This window comes from Microtus ochrogaster, chromosome 15 (genome assembly GCF_000317375.1).
Source record: "Microtus ochrogaster isolate Prairie Vole_2 chromosome 15, MicOch1.0, whole genome shotgun sequence".
Lineage (NCBI taxonomy): Eukaryota > Metazoa > Chordata > Mammalia > Rodentia > Cricetidae > Microtus > Microtus ochrogaster.
The window spans coordinates 7,091,695-7,110,654 of NC_022017.1; the positions used below are offsets into that span (position 1 = coordinate 7,091,695).

At 54.0% G+C, this 18,960-nt stretch overlaps 1 protein-coding gene across 7 annotated transcripts in view; it reads left to right on the forward strand.

Moving 5' to 3' along the window:
• The window catches only part of Hdac7 (histone deacetylase 7), a 35,139-nt gene that overhangs the window by 12,849 nt on the left and 3,330 nt on the right, over window positions 1-18,960 (forward strand). Inside the window, exons 2-22 of one of the 7 annotated variants that reach the window (XM_026782444.1) lie at window positions 1,827-1,905; window positions 5,956-6,146; window positions 6,246-6,336; window positions 6,627-6,738; window positions 7,251-7,366; window positions 7,723-7,848; window positions 8,192-8,283; window positions 8,473-8,583; window positions 8,714-8,894; window positions 9,046-9,242; window positions 9,434-9,628; window positions 10,542-10,743; window positions 12,659-12,792; window positions 12,918-13,038; window positions 13,303-13,352; window positions 14,638-14,745; window positions 15,465-15,520; window positions 15,636-15,723; window positions 16,841-16,960; window positions 17,151-17,248; window positions 18,396-18,514. In XM_026782444.1, coding sequence (XP_026638245.1) covers window positions 6,003-6,146; window positions 6,246-6,336; window positions 6,627-6,738; window positions 7,251-7,366; window positions 7,723-7,848; window positions 8,192-8,283; window positions 8,473-8,583; window positions 8,714-8,894; window positions 9,046-9,242; window positions 9,434-9,628; window positions 10,542-10,743; window positions 12,659-12,792; window positions 12,918-13,038; window positions 13,303-13,352; window positions 14,638-14,745; window positions 15,465-15,520; window positions 15,636-15,723; window positions 16,841-16,960; window positions 17,151-17,248; window positions 18,396-18,514 — 2,461 coding nt within the window. In that variant the 5' untranslated portion in view covers window positions 1,827-1,905; window positions 5,956-6,002. Of the gene's footprint in view, window positions 1-1,741; window positions 1,906-5,919; window positions 6,147-6,245; window positions 6,337-6,626; window positions 6,739-7,250; window positions 7,367-7,722; window positions 7,849-8,191; window positions 8,284-8,472; window positions 8,584-8,713; window positions 8,895-9,045; window positions 9,243-9,433; window positions 9,629-10,541; window positions 10,744-12,658; window positions 12,793-12,917; window positions 13,039-13,302; window positions 13,353-14,637; window positions 14,746-15,464; window positions 15,521-15,635; window positions 15,724-16,840; window positions 16,961-17,150; window positions 17,249-18,395; window positions 18,515-18,960 lie in introns of those variants that run through there. The other 6 variants (XM_026782445.1, XM_026782446.1, XM_026782443.1 and 3 more) reach the window with 6 other exon arrangements.

An 18,960-nucleotide genomic window follows, 5' to 3' on the forward strand; every position in this document is an offset into this window, starting at 1 on the left:
GGGGCTCAGCCTGGAACCCAGGACCTTAGCCTGCTGCCTCTCTCTGCTTTCCCCTTGCAGCTAAGGCCTAGTCTTCCTGTAGCTTTCTTTCTAGCCAATAGCAGGGGACCAGGAGCTGAGAGTAACCTGGGCTCAGGATTCTTGTCACCTTGTGGGACAGAGGAGGTCAAAACTGGGGCCTGAGGTAGTGATGTAAGGCCCAGAAACCCAGCTTGTCTCGGGGGCCCAGGGTGGAACCTCACAGTGCTCAGGCCTAGTCTGGAAATTGCTCATGGTTGTAATGTGCCCATAGGAGCAGGGTAGCTGAGGCTCTTGGTTCTGGGTGAGATTAGATGCTCTGGATCAGGAAGGAAACTTGTTAGTCCAAGTTCCCCACACTGAGTGAACTCCTTAAGTCTGATTACAATTGCTTCCCAAAAAGGTAGAAGTGGTGGTGGAGGTGGGTGGGGGGGTGACTGGCTCCTCAGGAGCTCCCAACCAAGAGCCTCGTGAAGGGTGAAGGGTCCAGCCCTGGACAGTGTTCTTGCTCCCTCGGGTCAATTTTCTCCTTGTTTTTCCATGTGGTTTGACCCTATAGCCATCCTCTGAGAAAGGTAGCGAGGTCACTGACAGGGGGTCCCCAAATTCAGGCAAGAATTGGGGAGCAGTATATCCACTTTCTCGTCTCAGCTCAGGCCTCTTCATGGCACCATGAGATGCCATCCATCTTCACTTAGAGAACTATCCCAGGTGTTTTGAACTCCATGGCTCTTAGCAGAGAGTTGGGGAATAGATAGGTTTTTTTTTCTAGAAAGTGCTTTTGGATTCAGCCTCCTTGCCCACATGCATGCACACACATCCATGTGGCTCTTGTGAATAGAGCTTATGTCATAGGTCACCACCACAAACTATTCCTGCAGTCGTTGTCACAAGCCACAAGGCCCAAGGTTATTAGTTCTTCTCCTTTCCACAGAGTGCCTGGTGTCCAGACCTGTGGTTACCAGGAGCATGAGGCATGGAAGGTCTCACTGCTCGCAAGTGTGAAGACAAGGACCTAGGGAAAGTGCAAGTTAATTCCCAGGATACAGGGGACCTCTGGACCTGACAGCGTGTCCAAATCTGGTTTCTGAGCTGGATGGTGGTGGTGCACACCTTTAATCCCAGCACTCGGAAGGCAGGAGCAGGCAGATCGGCAGATCTCTGTGAGTTTGAAGCCAGCTTGGTCTATAGAGTGAGATCCAGCACAGGCTCCAGGCTCCAAAGCTACACAAAGAAACCCTGTCCAAAAAAAAAAAAAAAAAAAGAAGAAGAAGAAGAAAATCTGGTTTCAGCAATGTGGTAAACACCATGACCAAAAGCAACTTGGAGGAGGAAAGGGTTTGTTTGGATTATGGTTCCACATCATAGTACATCTGTCATTGAGGGAAGTCAGGGAAGGAGTTCAAGCAGGAATGTGGAAGCAGAAACCGTGGAGGAGTGCTGCTTCCCGGCTTGCTCTCTCTGCCTCTCTCAGCTACCTTCCTCGTACAGCCCAGGACCACCTGCCTGGGGTGTCACTGCTTTCCTCTGTCAGTTAGCAATTAAAAAAAGCCTCATAGAGCAGACCGGGCCAGTCTGATGGTGGTAATTCTTCTGCTGAGGTGTCTCTTCCCATATGTCAGGTTGACTACCAAGGTTAACTGTTATACAGGGAACACACTAAGAGTCAGTGCAGAAACCTCCCAGGACCAGAGCCCCCAGAAGAAGGGGGTCCTGAGATGTCCAGAATGAAGATTAGCCCTAGGAGGCAGCTTCTGGGGTAGTTCTTTCTTGGGGATTACAAAACTTGAGAAATATTTCTGTTTTAGGCAGGGAGTCTGGAGAGGATCACTGTGTGATTCATCAGGACCAACAGGGCCTCCTGTGCCTTAGGAGGTGTCACTGCAGGTGAGGATGGCTGATAAACACCACCACTGATCCCATTATCAATGCTGTGCCAAGGTATGGGACAATGGGAGTGATGAGAGCAGATAGGACCAGTCCCGCCCCGACATGGGGGCTCCGACAGACCTCCGGAGGTGACTGAATTAATGGGTGGGGGCAGCATGTCCTCACAGAATGTGTACCAAGGCATGGATGGTAAGGTATGATGGGCCGTTGGTTTGAGTCCCTTATGCCTGGAGCTGCCCACTGAGCACGGGTCCAGAAAGCAGCACCCATCTCCCTCCAGGAAGCAACCTTGTGCACTAGGTCTGGTCTGAGGAGTGTAGCCACTAAATACTGCCTAGAGAAAGCCTTCGGTTTCCTTGACCCTTCTGGGAGAGCCTTCAGTTCCTTGGCCCCGAGCTGGGATGGCACTGCAGACAGGTGTTGTGAGAACTCATGTCTGCTTCCCCCTCCTAGCCTGTCTGGGTTTTTTCTGTATCAACCAACCCAAGTTCCTATTGTAGTTTTGTGGGAGCCTGGGAGAGATCGCCATTTCCAAAGAAAAGATTTCTAACCCAGGTTATCTCAGAAAGGCTTAATAGGACTTTTACTTGAACAATCAAGAATGGGGCAGCTAGATGAAGGGGCCCTACACTGGGGTCCTTGGGGTGCCTATCTCCCCTACTTCACAGCTCCTACCAGCTCTCCCTTTCCTGCAGTCACAGCTCAGTCTTTTCCCGCTTTGAAGACTCTTCCTGTTCCTGACATTTACTTTCTGCTTCTCAAGGCTTGCTCTCCCCAGCTCGCTCTTGCCCTCCCCAGCCACATGCTCCCACGTCTGGTCCCGCACCCCCGAACCTGCTTTTTCCCTCTCAGACTGTTGGGAATGTGCTTTGGCTGCCCAGGGAAGATGGTATCTAACCGCATTAGAGAGGGCTGAGGGCATTGTTGGGTGAACTGGGGCTTCCTTGAGTTCTTGTTGTGCGCTGTGCCCAGGCAGTGGAGTAGCTAGCTAAGGCACTTGGTAGCTGGCTGCAGAAGCTGGAGATCCCACTTGGCCAGCCTGGAGCAGCAGGGAGCTTGCCCTCTCCAGGTGTGGTAGCCCTCTTCCCTTGCCCACCTCCCCCTGCCAATACACCTTCAGCTCTCTCCTTTCTACAGATGGGTCCCAGGTAAGCCTGGGTACCCACTGCCTTACTCACCCTGGCACAGGTAAAAGTCAGGCCTGAGAGAGATGGGTGGGAGATGAGGATGAGGAATAAAAACTACCTGGGAAAGGTGAGACGCCAAGGGTGTGAAGAAGTGGGGATGTTGCTGGGCCAGAGAGTTGGAAGATGGGGGTCCTAAGGAAGGGACAAAGTTGGGCCTCCAGAAGAATAAGGACAGGAGAGGCATCTTTGGATCCAGGTTAAAAGAGTTGTGTTCCTGTTTTCAAGTCATTCTGTCCTCTCATGGGCCCTTCAGGGAAGAGTGGGGTCTCTTATTGGTTCGATGACTTTCTCTGGGTCCTCCCTACTGACCTGGACCACCTCTGCTGTCACTCGCTCTTCCTGGAAGCCTGGGTTGCAGTGGACTTCCTGTTGCTACCTAGGTCTCGAATGGAGGTCTGAAGCTGTCCTTTCCCTGACTTGCCATGGGCAATGATGTGGGTAGGGATTCCACCACGTAGCACATAGCAGGGAGAACTGGAAGGGACCAGAGGCTCTTAGTTCAGCTGTCCCAAAGCTTGGGAAGACAGGACACAGAAAAGGAGACAAGACAGAAAGCGGGGATAGGTAGTAACACATGTCCTGTGCTAATTGAGACCACTTGACTCATGAACTTACCCTCTCTCTCCGAATCGTTAATGAACTGCACAGATGTGAACCACCGTCCTAAGCCACTGAGGAGGAATACCAAGATTTCCCTGCGAGTCTGTGTTTATTTTCTACCTTATGCCTGGTTACACTATCCTAAGTCCCAGGATGGTGAGCAGTGGCAAACCAAAGCCAACCTCTGGAGCTTAACCCAGGCTTGCCCTTGGACAGCTTACAATGCTATGAGCAGCCAACCTGGAGTCCAGGAGGAGGGGGTGCTGTGCACTGACCTAGGTCTGGCTGGGCTTTGAGCCGTTCGTTGGTTTGGGAAAGCGAGATGCAGAGACAGGAGACATTGCGAGCCAAAGACAGGAGATAAGAAGTTCTGGGTCTGTTACGGGGTGGAGGGGGGAGTCACTGTCTTACTTGGTGGCTTTGTTCACAAACTTGGAGGAGACCAAGTTGAGGTGGGTGTTCACTGGGAAATGCCTGAAGGAGGCTTCCCAGAGAACTTTCCCTGTCTCGGAGCTACCGGATGGAGCATCCCCCCACAATGCTAAGGCACCCACCCCGACAGGCATTTCCAAAGCTCTGACCAGAGTCCAGCCTCTGTCCTGGCATCCTTTTGCACTGGCGGAAGTAATACTGAGTGAAGATGGCGGTGGCTCTTAGGTGGCTGCTCCAAATTTGCTGTGGCTGAAGCCACAAGTCTCAGGTATAGTGTCCCGCCTCGGGCGCTCCTGATTCCTACACCAAGGGAGTGGCCTCAGGAAGCCGGTTCATTAGAACTTGAGGAGACAGGCCTCTCATGGGTCGGGAATAGTTGCCAATGGAGGCCCATACTCAACCAGAATGATTTCTTGGGTAGCCATGTGAACAGGAGTGAGGGCACCAAATCCTGGTGTTTGTTTACTGTGGGTGCCATCTGAATGCGCAGTCACTCTCTCAAATTGCGAAGTAATTGGAGGGCCACAGTAGGCCCAGCTCAACTCTTCATGTCCACCTCACAGTGCTGGACTGACACCTCTTAGTGACAATGTCCCCACGAGTTCTTTCTTCCCTTGCCCAGTGGGAGCCCCTTCCAGAGGGAGGTGAATTTCCTGAGCATTGGTGGGGAAATGTAGCATTGGCCTTCAGAGGACTGGACTCCAGCCTTTCTCTGCCCCTTGATGTCCCCCTCACACTGGGACCCCACTTGGCTCATCTGGGATAAAGGCTAGCAATAACTAGCATCCAAGGCAGGTGGCCTGAGAGCTGAGTGGGTTTTGTTGCATGCATGCTCCACAGATGTTAAGGTTGTGATGCCTCTGGCTGCATCAGACCACAGACTACATTTCCCGACTCTCCCATTGGTGTTTCACTGGGGATCTTCCCATTCCTCACCAGTACCAGCCCCTGAGGGTAGCTGTGACTGCTCTGGGAGGGGATGCCTGAAGAAGATTCCTCCTCTCTTGTGCTCTCATCCTTCCCTTCCCTGGGACCCCCTCCCCTGCAGCAGCCCCACCTCCCAGCATCTCAGCACCCCTGGCTGCTTAGCCCAGCCGGGCCAGCTGGCTATGCTGGCACAGTCCCTGGTCTGCTGGCGAGCTATAAATAGCTCCTGCACCCACGGTCTTGGCAAGGTGCTCCTGGCGTGGGTGCAGAGGACACTGGAGAAGCAGCAGCTGAGCCTGCTGGCCTTGCCAGGCCCACAGCTGGCTCCAATGGGAGGCAGGAGTCTGCACCACAGCTCATGGGCCTGGTGAACGGAGGGAACCAGCCAGGGCTGCTTGTGAGCTCCAGGCATGATGTCTGGATCCCAAGGACCGGAGTGGTACAGAGAGAGCATGGGGATGAGAGAGAGGCAGCTGAGGATTTAAGAGACCGAGTGAGTGGGCCTGGTTACCTGCCTGGTCTCTCCTATCCTGAGCAGGCCTGGCCTCATTCCTAGAAAGACAAAGGGAAGCAGAGTATAGAGCCTAGAACTGCATCACCATCTCAGAAAACACTATAGCTTTAGCCCCAAGCCAGTGGAAAAGCGTTCTAGGGGGACGATACCATGTTTGCAGTCTTATGGCTCAGTGCTAGCCATCCGCAATCGAAAGGGAGCATGTCTGTAGTTTGTAAACCTCTTTCCTCATAGGTAGATTGGCATCCAGGTCCCACCTGTACCTCACTGACAGGCTTTCCCCTAAGGGTGATTTTACCAATGTCGAATCCGCCCCCGAGGGTTCAGTCGTCTGTGACCGTGTTCCCGCAGACCAACCATCCACCTGACACTGCTGTGTGTCCCCAGGCTGCCCTGCCCTCCAGCCAGACACGCCAGGCTGCCAGTCCCAGCCCATGGATCTGCGCGTGGGCCAGCGGCCCACAGTGGAGCCCGTACCAGAGCCTGCGCTACTGGCCCTGCAGCACCCCCAGCGTCTGCACCGCCATCTCTTCCTGGCAGGCCTGCAACAGCCACAGCGCTCAGCGGAGCCCATGAGGGTAAAGACAGAGCTCCCTAGACACACCCCATCCTCCCCGGACCTTAGCTCTGTCCTTTACTCCGCCTTCCCTGAGCTGCCGGCTCTGCTCTCTCCACAGCTCTCCATGGACGCGCCAGTGCCAGAGCTGCAGGGGGGACAGCAGGAACAAGAACTTCGGCAACTTCTCAATAAAGACAAGAGCAAGCGAAGTGAGTGGGGTCTGTCTCCCCTGTTCTCTGGCTGCTGTTCAGGGTCCCCCATGGGCCTGGAAGGGGTGTGTGGAAGGGTCACCGTTTTCTAGGATGCCTTCTGCTCTGCCTGTGAACAGAAGTGTCTAGAGGCTTCACATGAGGGCTGGAGGCTCCGGCCTACCTCTCTTGCCTGAGGAGCCCCTGAGATGTGGTGCGCTGAAAGTGTGACCTGGACAGCGGGCGGAGAATGAACCCGAGAGGCTTCCTGTCTCCCCATTGCCAGCCTTCTTGTGTCTCTGCCTCTGCAGGTGCTGTAGCCAGCAGTGTGGTCAAGCAGAAGCTGGCTGAGGTGATCCTGAAAAAACAGCAGGCTGCCCTTGAGAGAACAGTCCATCCCAGCAGCCCCAGTATTCCCTACAGGTAGCGGCTCACCGTCCCTCGGGTCCTTTCTGTGCCCCCTCTGCCCTACATACTCACCTGTGAGTTACCTGGCACACATGTTTATAGCCCCTTCCTCCCTAACACCTACCACCTGCCTCTTACTCCACCCCTAACATGATCCCCCCAAATCCCCCTCAATGAGGACCTGTCCCTCCTCTCCTCTTGAGTTTTCTCCCCGTGTCTCACCTGAGGCCCTGGAAGCCCTGGTTCCTAGAAAAGGTTCCTACCACAGGAGGCACTGAGTCTCCAGGGGGCCCTAAGCTCCAAGGCCTGGGTTTTATCCCAGGAGCAGACCAGCTACATTAGCATGGGTGACCCACTACTGCCACCTGGAGATGACTCCTGGCATGCTGGCTCCACACTGCCCAACTCTGTTTTGTTGGTGGTTGCCCTGCTGGCAGCTGTGCTCAGGAAGGCGTCTATGCACAGTCAGATTTCAGGGCCTTTGGGCATCCCGGGCTTCTGAAGTAGCCTTGATGCTCACCCCACAGAACTCTTGAGCCCTTGGACACAGAGGGTGCTGCCCGCTCTGTGCTTAGCAGCTTCCTGCCTGCAGTTCCCAGCCTGCCCACTGAAGCCCCGGAACACTTTCCCCTGCGTAAAACAGGTGAGCAAGGCAGACCTTTGCGGGAATCAGAGTAGGTGAAGGGCCTTAGATTTAGGTCAGGAGTATGGGGCTAAGGGAGGGCTGGGGCAGTTAGCACACTACGTTTTTTTCCCCTTCTGGCTTCACCTTTTTTCTCTTTTAACCCATAGAGGTGGCCAGAAGGGAAGTTAAAGGGCACAGAAAAGGCAGGCCTGTCGGTAGTGCATGCCATTAGTCCCTGCACTCAGGAGGCAGAGGCAGGCGGAGCTCTGTGAGTTTAAGGCCAGCCTGGTCTATGTAGTGAGGACCTTTAAGAGAAAGAAGAGTGGAGAGGAGCAGGGTAGCATAGCAATGGAGTGATGCTGGTTCCTCTGCAGTATCTGAGCCCAACCTGAAGCTGCGCTATAAGCCCAAGAAGTCCCTGGAGCGGCGCAAGAATCCCCTGCTCAGAAAGGAGAGTGCCCCGCCCAGCCTTCGGAGGCGGCCTGCCGAGACCCTTGGAGGTAGGATCCAATCGGGCAGGGCCGTGGAGTTACCCTCCTTACCCGTGGTGCTCCACCCAGATGGAAGTTGCCACGTGGGCCTGCTAGGTGTTGTCCAGGGTGTATCCCACACACCTGCCCTGGAGAGGGCGAGTTGAGGCTAAGCCCTAACCTTGTTGGGTCTGCTAAGTTGGCGTTTGCAGGGGAATTGGGAGCTGCATGAAAGCAACTGCCCAGAGATGCCGCAGGCTGGTGGCGGTCTGGCGACTTTCTGTTCCTCCAGGAAGAATGCAGAAACACATCCCGGAAGGGAGGAACTGTGGCCAAGAATCCTGACCCTGACTATTTCTTTATTTTTCCTCAGACTCCTCCCCCGGTAGTAGCAGCACACCTGCCTCAGGGTGCAGCTCCCCCAATGACAGCGAGCATGGCCCCAATCCTGCCTTGGGCTCAGAGGTAAGGCTTTACTGGGACTGGGCTTTCCTGGGGGCAGTTCTGAGTCTTGGCCTTTTTCCAGCATGTGGCCTGGCCTGAGGCTTCGGGGTCTAGGGAGTCCCTTGCAGGGCCTCTTGGGTGTTCTGGGGACAGGCAGACCAGGGTTAGAGTTCCAGGACTGGTGACCCGTCACCCTGCTCCCCATGGCAGGCGCTCTTGGGCCAGCGGCTGCGGCTGCAGGAGAGTTCTCTGGCCCCGTTCGCTTTGCCGACAATGTCCTTGCTGCCCGCAATCACACTGGGGCTGCCTGCCCCTGCCAGGGTGAGTGGCTGGGGCAACCTGCCCCCACTCCGCGCTTCTCCAGCCTCTTTCCTGCCTATGTCCTGTTGCCTCTCCTTTACCTTCCTTTCCCAGAATCCTGTCCAACTCTGACTTCTTTCCTTTCTTTCAGGCTGATGGTGAGCGCAGGACCCATTCGACTTTGGGCCCTCGGGGTCCTGTCCTGGGGAACCCCCACGCTCCCCTCTTCCTGCACCACGGTCTGGAGCCAGAGGCTGGGGGGACCTTACCCTCTCGCCTGCAGCCCATTCTCCTCCTGGATCCCTCAGTCTCCCACGCCCCACTGTGGACTGGTGAGTCTTGCTGCTTCTCCCAGAATGGGTAAGACCCACCTTCTAGTCCCTTATTGTCTGTATCTTCTTGACAAGCCTTACCTCCACTCTGTGCCCCTGTCTCTTTCCTGGCTCCCAGAATCCCTTCCTTACATACATCTATTCTTTCCAGTGCCTGGGCTTGGGCCCTTGCCCTTCCAATTTGCCCAGCCCTTACTGACCACCGAGCGGCTCTCCGGCTCAGGCCTCCACCGGCCACTTAACCGGACCCGCTCAGAGCCCCTGCCCCCCAGCGCCACTGCCTCCCCTCTGCTGGGCCCCCTGCAATCCCGACAGGATCGGCTCAAACCTCATGTCCAGCTGATCAAGGTGAGAGGAACTGGGTAGGGGAAATGCTAAGGGCATGCCTGAGTGAGCCCCTGTGGGTTGGAAGAAGGGCGCTTAGGAGGAGGAAAGGCCTGGCAGACAAGAGAGGTGGCTGCTGAACACCTAGCAAGATGAATGTGACCTCACCCAACCCATGCCCTGCCACCCACCCTCCTCTCTATCCCACTTCTCAGCCAGCCATCTCCCCTCCCCAGAGGCCCGCCAAGCCAAGCGAGAAGCCCCGACTGCGGCAGATACCCTCAGCTGAGGACCTAGAGACAGATGGTGGGGGAGTGGGACCTCTGGTGAATGATCGCCTGGAACCTAGGGAGTCAGGCCACGGGCCTCCCGAGGGCAGAGGCCCCGTTTCTCTGCAGCAGCGCCAGCAGGTATGGCTGGGCCCAAGGGCTCTGCAAAGCTCAGTCAGAAGGCTTGACATAATGGGGAAGGAAGGGGGATGGCATAAGACCCACACCAAGGTGCAGATGCCCACATGGGTGCGTGTGTGTGCATGTGTGTGTTCGTGTGCACATACACACCAGTAGCCTGCTTTCTCAAGTAGACCCTCTTCTTCTGTCTGCTTCTTGGCCTTTCACAGAACCACACGTACTCCCACTTCACACTTCTCCCTACAACTAGGTGTCTTTTATCCAAAGGTAGCTGGGGCAAAAAGCGGACAACAGTAGTCCTCTGGGCTTTAGATTAATAGCATGGGGGGCCAAGGCAATGTTCATTTGCCAAGACCACGGCAGCAGGAGCTACACACAGGTTTTTTTGAAAGGCAGATACTGATCACCTTGAAGCTCTGGGGGCTGACTGTGAAATCAGGGTGTGTGTGTGTGTGTGTGTTGGGTGGGGTGGGAGTGTGCGTTCTGAGCTGTGGAGGAAGGCTTGTCTGTAGGCCTCTGCTCAGATTTCCTCCTTAGAGGGATGGCAAGCCTCTTCAATGATGACTTGATTCCCCCTGCAAAGACCTTACCTCCCAAGACAGGGGCTTAAGACTTTATGAATTTGGGAAATGGGATTCTACCAGCAGCACTTGGTAGTGACAGTTCACATGCATTTAGTGTCCCAGGCAGGTCTTTTTGTGGTTAGCACAGTCCAGGAGAGGTGATCTTGGTCAGCATAGACTCAGCCAAGGAGCTCTTGTGAAATCAGGGCATCAGTCTGGAGCAGGAGAGTTGAAAGGCCAGAGCACATATCTGGAATTTTTCTAGAAAGGGGGGGGGTCTATCTGGAGAGTCCTTAGTCCTTGGGTGGTCAAATCTGAGAAACTGGAGACCGTGGCCATGTCTCTTTCAGGTGCCGCTCTGGGAGCAGCAGCATCTAACTGGGCGGCTCTCCCAGGGAAGCTCCGGCGACTCTGTGTTGCTACCTCTGGCCCAGGTCGGACACCGGCCCCTGTCCAGAACCCAGTCTTCCCCAGCAGCTCCTGTTTCCCTACTGAGCCCAGAGCCCACCTGTCAGACCCAAGTCCTCAACAGCTCAGAGACACCTGCCACAGGTAAGACCGAAAGGGGACTCTTGGAGAGGCAGGAGGAAGAGGCTGGGGTGTGTGTCCATGTCTGTAGCCAGTATTCAGGACAGTTCCAGAGACCATAGAGCATGCCTTAATCTTGTTTGAGCTCCCTGGTGCCCATGAGGCAGGTGAGGACATCACGACTCAGGAAACCTAAGTTGACAGTGACTAGCTATGGTTAAGTTGACAGTGACTAGCTATGGTTAAGTTGACAGTGACTAGCTATGGTTAAGTGACAGAAGCAGCAGTCTGGCCAGGAAGGAATTTGGTCTCCTTCTTCCATGACCTTTTAAAACAAAAGCCGAAATGTCATTTACCATTGCTGTACTTGTAAAAAAAAAAAGCTCAAAAGTATTTCAAACATTTTGAGAAATTCAAGGAAATATAGGAATAAAAAAAATCACCAAGAGTCTTGTTGCCCTAAGCTCTGTGTATTTCATTATAGGTTTAAGTTAGCCCGTACCTGTCTAATGTCACAGGCATGCCAGCTATTATTTTGCATCCTGTTTGACTGAGTCCTTTTTATTTTTTGCTAATGGTGCCAGGTATTTAAGTACTAGAATTGCAGGTGTGATCACCATGCCCAGTTCAGTTTTCATTTCAATTTTTTTTTGTTTTAATTCTTTCTTTTTAATTTTTTTTTGGTTTTTTCTTTTTTCCTTTTTTCTTTTCTTTCTTTCTTTCTTTTTTTTTTGGTTGATTTTTTTTGTTGTTGTTTGTTTTCTGTTTTCTTTTTGAGGCAGGGTTTCTCTGTGTTGCCCTGGCTGTCCAGACCAGGCTAGTCTTGATCTCATAGAGATCCACCTTCCTCTGCCTCCTGAGTGCTGTGATCAAAGGCATGTGCCACCACCGCTTGGCTGTAGTTTTAATTTGCTTTGCTTGTTAGTTTTGGAGATAGACTCTTACTATGAAGTTCTGTGTGGCCCAGAACTCACAAGATACACCTTGCCTCTGCCTCCTGAGTGCTTGGATTAAACGTGTGCGCTACCACACCTGACCTTTAATTTTCTTATGTCTTCTGTCTGGGATTATCTCTTGAGGATCATTCTTAAGGAGTAGCATTCCTGGGTCAAATGGTGTGAGCATTTTGAAAGTCTCTGGTATCCTGAGATGTGCAGACACTGACCGTCCCATAGCAGTGTGCATGGACAGGGTCTGTTTCTGGAGACTACCCTTGGTGTAGGCTGAAATACAGTTTCTTAGTCCCTCAGAGAGGCGATTCTAGGACCCCCAGCCCACCTTGTAAAGGTACCAGAACCATAGATGCTCAAGCTCGCCATGTAAAATGGCATTTGTGTTTAACCTGTGCATATCTTTCCACATATTTAAATTACTTCTGTTTTGCTTTTAATACCTCGTACAAGGTAGATGCTATGTAAATAGTTTTCATGCTGTTTGCATATTGCTTACAAGGTAAACCAGTTTTCTGAGTGTTTTCCATATGCAGTTGGGAGACTGGCCACATGGCCAGTAGCATTGTGGGTACCCCCTCTCCCAGTCTTGAGGTTTCCTTGGAATTGCTTTTCCTCTCTGTGTCGTGACACCAAGAGGGAGATGTCCTGTGTTAAGTCTCTGGTTTAGGGCATGAACTCTCAAGTGCACAGGTGACATGCTGAGCCTTGTGAGGAAGGAGTAAGAGTACAAAGAAGGCAGGCAGGGATCATACAGAACAAGGTAGGGCTAGTACTGCCCTGGTGTGTACATCAGGCTGCCTGAGGCATTTAGATGTGTGCATGGGAAACAGGGCTGGCTCTCCACATGAGGGCTGGGCAGGGAATGCACACGTGTGGCAGCAAGGGATGTGTACATGCCTGGCTCTGTGGGTATGGGCTCATCTCCATCTGTAGCCGTGGTGGACCGCCCCTCCCCGGCTGCCAGCCCTGACCGCTGTTTCTTGCAGGGCTGGTCTATGACTCAGTGATGCTGAAACACCAATGCTCCTGTGGAGACAACAGCAAGCACCCTGAGCATGCAGGCCGCATCCAGAGCATCTGGTCCCGGCTGCAGGAGCGGGGTCTCCGCAGCCAGTGTGAGGTGAGGCGGTGGGGTTGTGCATGGGAAGGGGCGAGAGGTCAGCAAGGGATGAGGGAGTGGGCGGTCTGGGGATGGTGGAAGGGTGGGGTGAGCAAACCACACGAGCTCTGTGGGCCCTCCCTCAGTGTCTCCGGGGTCGAAAGGCCTCCCTAGAGGAGCTGCAATCAGTCCATTCTGAAAGGCACGTCCTCCTCTATGGCACCAACCCCCTCAGCCGCCTCAAACTGGATAATGGGAAGCTGACAGGTAGGAGAGGGAGGCAGGTGATGTCGGCCCTGAATCATCCCGCGCTTACCCACCTCACCCACCTCTGTACTCATGCCCCAGCTGTGCCCAGCTGCCTAGCTACCCCCGGGCCAGTGTGCTGCCCTGCTGTTGTCCGTGTGTCATCTGCCTGCCGCACCCCACCCGCTGCCCATCTCCATATCTCCCTGTATTGCTTTTCCCTCCATATTTACTCTTAAGGCCTCTGTGCTCCTCACTCACATGACCCGGACCCTCTCCCCACAGGCCTCCTGGCACAGCGGATGTTCGTGATGCTACCCTGTGGCGGGGTTGGGGTAAGTATGCCCAGAGATCTCAAGTGGGCATTGCCAAGGGGTTTCAGCCTTCCATTTGGTTCTCTTGGCCCTCTCCCACCCCTCTGCCACCTGGGACTTGTGGTTCTGTCAGACTGGGTAGGTCGGGGCCTTTCCCAGTATGTTCTGCTGGCTGGGAGCTCCATGTGATAGAGAGAGAGAGAGAGAGAGAGAGAGAGAGAGAGAGAGAGAGAGAGATCCCAGTCCTGTTAGTGTCCCCCGAAAGTGGAGCCCAGTGCCTCACAGTTAGGTCTTTGGTAGATGTTGACTGAGGCTCAAGACAGGCTCACATTGGGGCTTGAGATTATGTCCCAGGAGTTGGCATCTCTGCCTGCCCAGGAGTGGGTCTATCTCAGGTGTACCCCTACTTGACCTCCAGATTTTGGACTGCCTAGTGTGGGGCTGTGGGGTGCCTCCCATGTACTTAGAGGTTTAGAACGTCCCTGCCCAGGACACAGCCTTCCAGCCCCCAGCTTTGCTCGTCGCTCCTTCACCTGTCGGAGGTCTTTCTGCTTCCTCTGGCATGGCCTCCCTGCCTCAGAATGTCCCTGTCACGGTGCCAGGCAAGGTGTATGGAAATGAGGTGGAGACTGAGCAAGGAGGGCAGTGGGCACTGCCAGGGGGGCTGTTGGGGAGACAGTCAGTGCCCTGTTCACAACTCCCCATTTCTTGCCACTTTCTGGTTTTTCCAACTGTTGTTGCTTCTCTTCTCCCTTCCCTCCTCTCCCTCTCTGTCCTTTCTCTCTCTCTCTCTCCAGCCTCTTGCGACTCTTTCTGCCTTCTTCGCCTCTCTCGGTCCGCCTCGCCCTTCCCATCTCCCCATCATGGCCCCCGGCCCCTCCCTAGCCTTGAGGCCCAGGGACTGGGTTTGGGGGGCCTCCCAGCCTGGGCTAGGGGCCCTGAGTGGAAGACAGTGGTGCAGACGGCCCTTCCAGCTCCGACCATCCCGCAGGGCCTGAGCAGAGTCAGCTGGGGCTTAAAACCCCTCCCGGCCCATACCCCAATCCCGCCCAGGTAACGCCATGCCCCCTCCCCTGACTGGGGAGGCAGAGTGCTGGCCACACACGAGTTGGTGCTGGGAAGAAGTCCTGCTGGGACTGGGGACACAGGAGGCCTTGCCTTTGGGCGGTGGGGCACTGGGGAGGCAGCTTTGTCTGCCCAGCTCCCTGCCCCTGGGGTCCTGGCCATAGGGTGGGCACTGCCTCATGGGGCCCTATCTCCTGTGGAAAGCATAGGATGATGCAGTCCCCGACCCTGGCCCCCACAGGTAGATACTGACACCATCTGGAATGAGCTGCACTCCTCCAATGCAGCCCGCTGGGCCGCAGGCAGCGTCACTGACCTCGCCTTCAGAGTGGCTTCCGGAGAGCTGAAGGTAGGACATTTAGATTAGAGGCTGCTAAACTCCGGAGGAGGTGCCCAGGTGATGGTGGGGTGGGGCTTCTGGATCCCAGCCTCAGACCTCTCACTCCTTGTGGATACTATTACAAGGTTTTGAAAGGGAAATCGGGGCTGAAACCAAGGTAAGGCTTGACCCCTAAGTTCATGTCACAGGTAATCAAGCCACCGGGCACTAGCACCTTTGTGTCTCAGATAGTCCTGACCATCCGAGGCCACTTAAGACCTGTTTTATAGCTGTGGGTGCATCATGGCCACTCTTGAGTACCACAGCCCTGTTGACTCATTTTAGTGATGGGATCCTGCATATTAGGTTGGGGTTATGCTCACTGCTCTCCGAGAGTGCCTCGGGGTGATCTGCCTGAAGCACACAGCTGCAGTGTCTGAGCGCTCATAGCCCAAGGCGATCGGTGTGCCCTTGGCATCATAAGGGCTCCCGTCACTACCGTTCGCAGCCATGTAACTGGGTCAATTCACTGTCGTTTGATTTCTCATCTGTAAATTGGGGGTGATGACGTTTATGAGTCGCTGTGAGAGGGAGGCCTGCCTTGTATATGAAGTGTCTGGATACTTTGTTGCGACATGCTGGCACTCACACCTTTCCCTCCTTCGAGAAAGAGGCCAGGATGGGAATGGGCTCAGGCAGATGTAGGCTAGAGATGGCTGTTGGAGTGATAAGTGTCTTTGCCCTTTCAGAACGGTTTTGCTGTGGTGCGGCCTCCAGGACACCACGCCGATCATTCCACAGCCATGTAAGGCGTTGGGGAGGCGGGCCTGTGTGGTGTGAGGTGGGGGCAGCCTCCAGAGCCTCCCTTTAGGCCAAGAAGGGTGGTTATGGGCTGGCATGACCGTCTCTCCTTCTTCCAGGGGCTTTTGCTTCTTCAACTCCGTGGCCATCGCCTGCAGACAGCTTCAGCAACAAGGCAAGGCCAGCAAGATCCTCATTGTTGACTGGGTAGGTCCTGGTTCCTGGTGTCACCGGACCCACGCCTGCCGGCAGAACCCTGAACCTTACATTAGAGATGGGGCTGCATGTCTGAATTTGTTGTTGGCTTCTTTTCGGCAGAGTGAGCCATTTCCCCTCCACACGTAACCATAGCAGCCATATCTGATGGCATCAACATATCATCAGTCATATGTAGAAGCTGACTCTTTTCTAGCTGGTCCTGACTGTAGCCCATTTCACAGATGAGGAAAGTACATACAGAGATCACTGCCTTTAATAGTCACTCACTTCAGGAGATGTGAGACCAAGATTGGATCCCAGGCCAGTTAGCTCTCGGTGTGTGTCTCTAACTACCATGTCTCAGCTGTGTGGACAGGTGTGAAAGGAGAGTTTCTAAGCAGACATTGAGAACAGTGGGGGGATTTCGCACAGTGGGAACCTGTGTGTAGTCTTGTGAGTTAAGGCAGAGTCCAGCACTTCCTAGAGGCCTGGGTCCCTTTAAACTTGATCGCTGGCCACATGCTATGCTTCATGACTTTGTGCAAGGCACAATGGGAAGAGTTTATGTTCACAGAGATGATTTCTCCCTCTCCTCCCCCACTTTCACACACACACACACACACACACACACACACACACACTCACACACACACTCACAAGGCATAGTGAGAAGCGTTTATGTCCACAGAGATGATTTCTGCTTCTCTCTCTCTCTCTCTCTCTCTCTCTCTCTCTCTCTCTCTCTCACACACACACACACATACACACACACACACACACACACACACACACACACACACACACACAAGCTATATATAGAGTTTTTGCCGGGTATGATGGCACAGTAATCCCAGCATTCAGGAGGCTGAGGCAGGTGGGTCTCTGTGAGCTCAAGGCCAGCCTGGTCTGCATATTGAGATCCTATCTCAAGACAGGAAGTCTTTCCACATGGAGATGGAGATCACTGCCAAACAGTAGATTACTTGGGGCAACTCAGTCATATGAGCCTAGAAACTGTAGTTTCCTGACCCCACCAGCCTAGTGTCCCAGGACTCAGAATGGTCACCGACCTTGAAGTCCTTCTGCTTGTGGACTACACTAATCAGCCGTCTGCTGTGTTGTGCAGGATGTTCACCATGGAAACGGCACACAGCAAACGTTCTACCAGGACCCCAGCGTGCTGTACATTTCCCTGCACCGCCATGATGACGGCAACTTCTTCCCAGGCAGTGGGGCTGTGGATGAGGTAACTGTGCTGGCTCAGCATCTTCCGGCACGTACTGATTTTCCTCCTGGACCCTTTCTGCCCCTCTCTTGTGTGGCTCTGAGCAGTGGCTTTTCCTTTCTGAGCCTCAGCTCCCCTGTGTGGAACTGAAAAACCTGGATGAGCTTGGGACTCTGTTCTTCTCACGTCCTCCTTGCGGCTTGTTTTCCAGGTGGGGACTGGCAACGGTGAAGGCTTCAATGTCAACGTGGCTTGGGCTGGGGGCTTGGATCCACCCATGGGGGATCCTGAGTACCTCGCTGCCTTCAGGTAAGCCCTCTGGGGTCTAGAGGAAGTCAGTCCTGCAAGACTGTCTCTCCTCCCTTTCCCATAGCCCTAGGTTAGCAGCGACCAGTTGTCAATCTGTTCACATTTGGTTACGAGCCAGTGTAAGCCAGCTCCAATAAGGAAATAGGACACACACAAGAAAGAGACAGTCAGAGCCACACATCTGGAGAGATTTGGGTAGAACAAAGCTGCCTGGAGGTGGTAGGGTCTCTGGCGAGAGTAGAAACTTGGTGTCCTTAAGTGCTGTCCACATGGAGGGATGGCTTTACATTAGAAAACTGCTCTTGAAAGAGCTTTGGGGGCTGGAGAGATGGCTCAGCGGTTAAGAGCACTGCCTGCTCTTCCAGAGGTCCTGAGTTCAATTCCCAGCAACCACATGGTGGCTCACAACCATCTGTAATGGGATCTGGTGCCCTCTTCTGGCCTTCGGGCATACACACAGAATATTGTATACATAATAAATAAATAAATATTTTTTAAAAAAAGAGCTTTGAACTCTTGTAAGAAGTCCTTGTTTCCTTCATTCCAGGCCCCTATGTCTGTTTCTAGGGAAAATGGAACTCTACATTAAACGTGGAAGTCCTTTTCTGGAGGTTCTCCCATGAGAATTAATTCTTCAGGCACCCTGAGTCGGACTCCCTGGTGTCTGTGCAGAGCTAAATGCCTAAATGGACACCAGCCTTGGGTTGGGGCATTAGGGGCAGGCAGGGGGAAGAAGATGAAGGATTGAGCTTGGCAGCCCAGGACTTCAGGTCTGATCACCCTGGTGCACAATTAGGGGGCAAGTTGCCCAGGTCACCTCTAAACATAGTGTGCTCAACTTTAGCCAGAGTCCCTGAGGCTTAGTGACCAGAGCAAGCACAAATGCAGCTGGCTGTGCAAACCACATACCAAGCGTGCACACACGCACTTCTCTCATCCCATGATAGGATCTTTGTCTCCGTTCTGCCTCTTGCTCATTAAAGTCTCTGTATGGCTGAGTTCTGAGGCTGCTCGACCAGAGCCACAGCCAGGGTGAAGGAGATCGGGGCATCCCATAAGGATAGGTACCCTCAGTGAAGTTGGCGGGAGGGGCAAGGATGGGCTGTGCTGGACCCCTGGTGGATAATGCCTCTCCTTGCAACTTCAGGATCGTGGTGATGCCCATTGCCCGAGAGTTTGCTCCAGACCTGGTCCTGGTGTCTGCTGGATTTGATGCTGCCGAGGGTCACCCAGCCCCGCTGGGTGGCTACCATGTTTCTGCCAAATGTAAGGGGGCCCTAGCTATGGGGGAGCGTGGGGAGTAAGAGCAGGCTGTGTGGGGACAGGAATGCGCCTGCCAGAATAAAAAGGTAGGAAGCAGCGGCCACAGTCCAGGGCCACGTGTAAGGTCAGGAGCAGGGCTGCAGGCCCTGGAATTCCCTGGGTTCTCCTAGCCTAGCACAGCACAGCCTGCTTCCCAGGATCAGGCCCCTGGAGACTTAGGTCTGCCAGATGGAAGGCCAGTTGTAGAAGCCAGGCTTCCAGGCTGGGCCATCGGCTGCTTTAGAGGAAGTTTGAAGAGCAGCATTCTCCGAACAGAATGTCAATGCCGTCCACTATGCCACGGGGCCTGGGAACAAAGAGCTGGTGGCCCAATGAGAGACTCAGACCGGAGGTGATGTTGGGATTCGAGTCTCAGCACTGCTACCTGCTAGTTGAGGGGCCTTGTATAG